The 3,462-nt window shown below is 36.5% G+C and overlaps 1 protein-coding gene across 1 annotated transcript in view; it reads left to right on the forward strand.

Annotated features, from left to right (window-relative positions):
• LOC113312594 (zinc finger BED domain-containing protein DAYSLEEPER-like) overlaps positions 1-1,219 on the forward strand; it is a 2,096-nt gene extending 877 nt beyond the window's left edge. The window contains exons 3-4 of the mRNA XM_026561337.1: positions 289-460; positions 550-1,219. Of these exons, the coding sequence (XP_026417122.1) occupies positions 289-460; positions 550-1,219 (842 nt within the window). The remainder of the gene's footprint in view (positions 1-288; positions 461-549) is intronic.
• Positions 1,220-3,462: the final 2,243 nt, after the last annotated feature.

The following is a 3,462-nucleotide window of genomic DNA, read 5'->3' on the forward strand; positions in this document are numbered from 1 at the left end:
TTATTTGCTTTAGTCTTGAGATTTTCCACCACCTCATACAAGTGAATTACTTAATTGGGAGTTTTAACTTTTACCCATTCCACTCTTTGATAGGTGAAAATCTTTCTGCCATGCTATTTGCGATGATAGAAGATTGGGGAATTGAAGATAAAGTATCCAACATCACCTTGGATAACGCTGCAAATAACGGAGCTTGTGCTAGAATTATGCAAAGCAGACTTGTTGCGAAGAAGATCTTGTTTAACAAGGGAAAATACTTTCATGTGCGTTGTTGTGCTCACATCTTAGCTCTTATCGTAAAAGATGGACTTGTGAAGATTGATCCAGCTGTGCTTAAGATAAGAAAGTCTGTGAAGTCCCTTAAAAAGTCTCAAGTAAGAAAACAAAAATTCTTGGACATTGTTGATGCTTTAGGAATGTCTGGAACAAGAAGGGGTATTCGTCAAGACGTGAGCACAAGGTGGGTTTCTACTGTTATTTTGTTATACTTATACAGTTAGAGATTGTATTAATTTTTATAGTATACTCACTTGGTGTTGTTTTATACAGGTGGAATTCAACTTATCTCATGTTGGACAGTTGTCTTGTTTATAGAGTTGTTTTTGCTCATTTAAAGGAGGTGGATCCAGACTATGAAGACTGTCCAACTGATGAAGAATGGGAGAAAATTGAAGTTGTCACAAAGTTTCTCAAGACATTTTATGATCTCACGACTTTATTTTCTGGTAGTAAGTATCCTACTTCCGATCTTTATTTTGAAGGAGTTTGTCGAGTTCAGGTGTTACTCAAAAAAGAAAGTACAAATGATATTGATTACATTAGGGAGATGGTAAAAGAGATGCAAGAAAAATTTAACAGTTATTGGACGAACTTGAGTCCTATATTGGCTATTGCACTTGTGTTAGATCCTAGATATAAACTTCATTATCTGAACTTTGCTTACTCCAAGTTGTATCCTGATGTAAGAGTACTAGAAAGAAAAGTTAATGATGTGCGTGATGAAATGAAAAAACTTTATAATGAGTATTGCATCTTTTCAAGAGCTTCTGGAATTGGAACTCAGAATTTGGGTACTCAAACCGATGGGAATTCTGCCCATCAAGGAAGTGAGTGGTACGAGGTAATCTTGAAGCTTATTTATTACGTACATGTGGTCTTGTATTATTTTGTGTTTTATCTGTGTGTGTTTGTGAAGTTCTTGTACTTTATGTTCTCATAGAAGATAACTAGTACTTTGCTCTCATTTCTAACTTCTTTCTTGTTTTATGCAGGAATACGCTGCAGCACAGGAAAATGGTGGTGGTGATCTGCAATCTGACTTGTCAGAGTTAGATCTATATCTTAGTGAGAAACATCCTTGTCAACGGAATCCATCATTCGACATCCTAATGTATTGGAAAGGCCAGGAGCAACGATTTCCAGTTCTTTCAAGAATGGCTGGGGACATCTTGTCAATTCCTATTTCAACCGTCGCTTCAGAATCTGCATTTAGTATTGGCGGAAGGGTAATTGATCGATTTCGGAGTTCCTTATTACCTGAAAATGCTGAGGCGGTGATAACAACTCGTGATTGGGACCTTGGAGTTGGTAAGTGCCTATATTGCATTTAGTTGAATATCTAAATTTCATATTTAACTTCGATGGTTTTTATCCATGTAGGAAAAGAAGATTTGGATGAGGAAAATGGGCTTATTGGAGAAGATGTATTAGGATTTGAACTTGGTGTATTGGAGGATGAGGCATTGGAGGATGGCGAAGTAAGTTCTTATGCGTCTAATTAGTATGCGTAGTTGCATACTTCTTCAATATAAAGCGGGGTAAATATGCAAATTCTGACTTGTTTTTTTTCTTTTGTTTGATTTATTTTTGCTTGGAATTACAGATTCATAATAATGATTAGTTGGAGCAACTCAAAGATAGACATGGAAAATGAGAATGTTTTTTGGACAAATTGTTTTTTGGACAGACAGTTATCACAGTGTCTCCAAATTTTGTATAGAAAAGAGATTGGAGATGTTTTTTTGGACAGTTATCAGTTTTTGGTTTAACCACAATATATATTTTGTGCAGGATCTATGGTATGGTAAAATGGTATTACTAGTTACTACGGTATCGATTCTCAAAGGGTATTTTTCTTTGTTGAACTGTGTAATTGTAACTGTGACTGACTGACTGTGTAACTGGTATAATGGTATTAGTATTACTATTAAACAGTTGTTACTTGTTAAGATTTTCAATTTTATCATTTTGTTTCACTAGATTTTTAAATTTTGATAGTGTCACTAGTGAATCTGTTGTTGATTGAAAATTTGAAATGAATCTAACTATGAAATGAGTTATGTGAATGTTATGTTAGGTTGCAGCAGTCTTGCCCAGAAAACAGTGAATACTCTGTCGGACAATTCAGATCTGACATACGGGCGGGCTAACCCGTGAGCCCGCAAGTTCAGCCCGTTACGGGTACGGGTTGAAGAAATGCTAACCCGCGAAGAATTTCCACCCGCGGGTTTCGACCCGTATTAACCCGAACCCGTAGAACCCGTAACGGGCCAGCCCCGGCCCGCCCGGTTGCCAGCTCTACTAGTGTTTATTCTAAATTGTTCAAAAATCTCTAAAAGTTGGAGTTTTGAAATGCAAATATCCAAAATAAGAAAATAAAGATAAAAGACTTGAAAAATAAAAAGATAGAGATAGATACACAAAACCAGTGGGTTGCCTCTCATTTAGCACTTGGTTTAAAGTCGTCAGCCCGACTTGCAAGACGGATTCTCCATACACCAATAATCGTAAAAGTTGGGGATCCACCCATAGAAACTGTTTTGAAAACACTAGCTTCGCACAAATATTAGTAATATAAAATAGAAACGAAGCTATTAACCGATAAAATCTTTCCCCACACTTATTCTTGTCCACACTTGGAAGTGTATAAAGAATATAGAAGTCGGGTACTTCCACGGTTTCTTGTTCCAAAATCTGCATTGTTTGAGAATCAAGTATCTCTAATGGCGGAAATCGAGAAACAAAGTCATTCAACAATATTCTCGAAGCACATACATTCAAACCAATAAGAGGTAAAGGAGAAGAAACAATAGGTAAAGGGTTAGACAAACCTTGCACAATCTCTTGTAGCACGGAATCCTCTTCATCCTTGAAAAATTCAAGTGAACTATTCACCTCTTGTATATCATGGTCCTCTACCAAACCTTGCAATCATTCTTCATCCGTTTCTGCCTTAACCAAAATCTCGGCATCAACATCATTACAATTATTTGCAAGCTCAATTGGGTCTTCCACAATGTTGGTCATAATGGTCTCATTTTCAACATACTCCTCTTCGTTGTTCGGCACATACACTTTTGCGGATGCAATTCTGTCCATAAGGAATTTCTTTAGAACACTCATTGTATCATCCTCAAGCTCTACTTTTTGAATAGGTTCTTGATCATTATAAAGATCAATGCT

This window comes from Papaver somniferum, chromosome 9 (genome assembly GCF_003573695.1).
Source record: "Papaver somniferum cultivar HN1 chromosome 9, ASM357369v1, whole genome shotgun sequence".
Taxonomy (NCBI): Eukaryota; Viridiplantae; Streptophyta; class Magnoliopsida; order Ranunculales; family Papaveraceae; genus Papaver; species Papaver somniferum.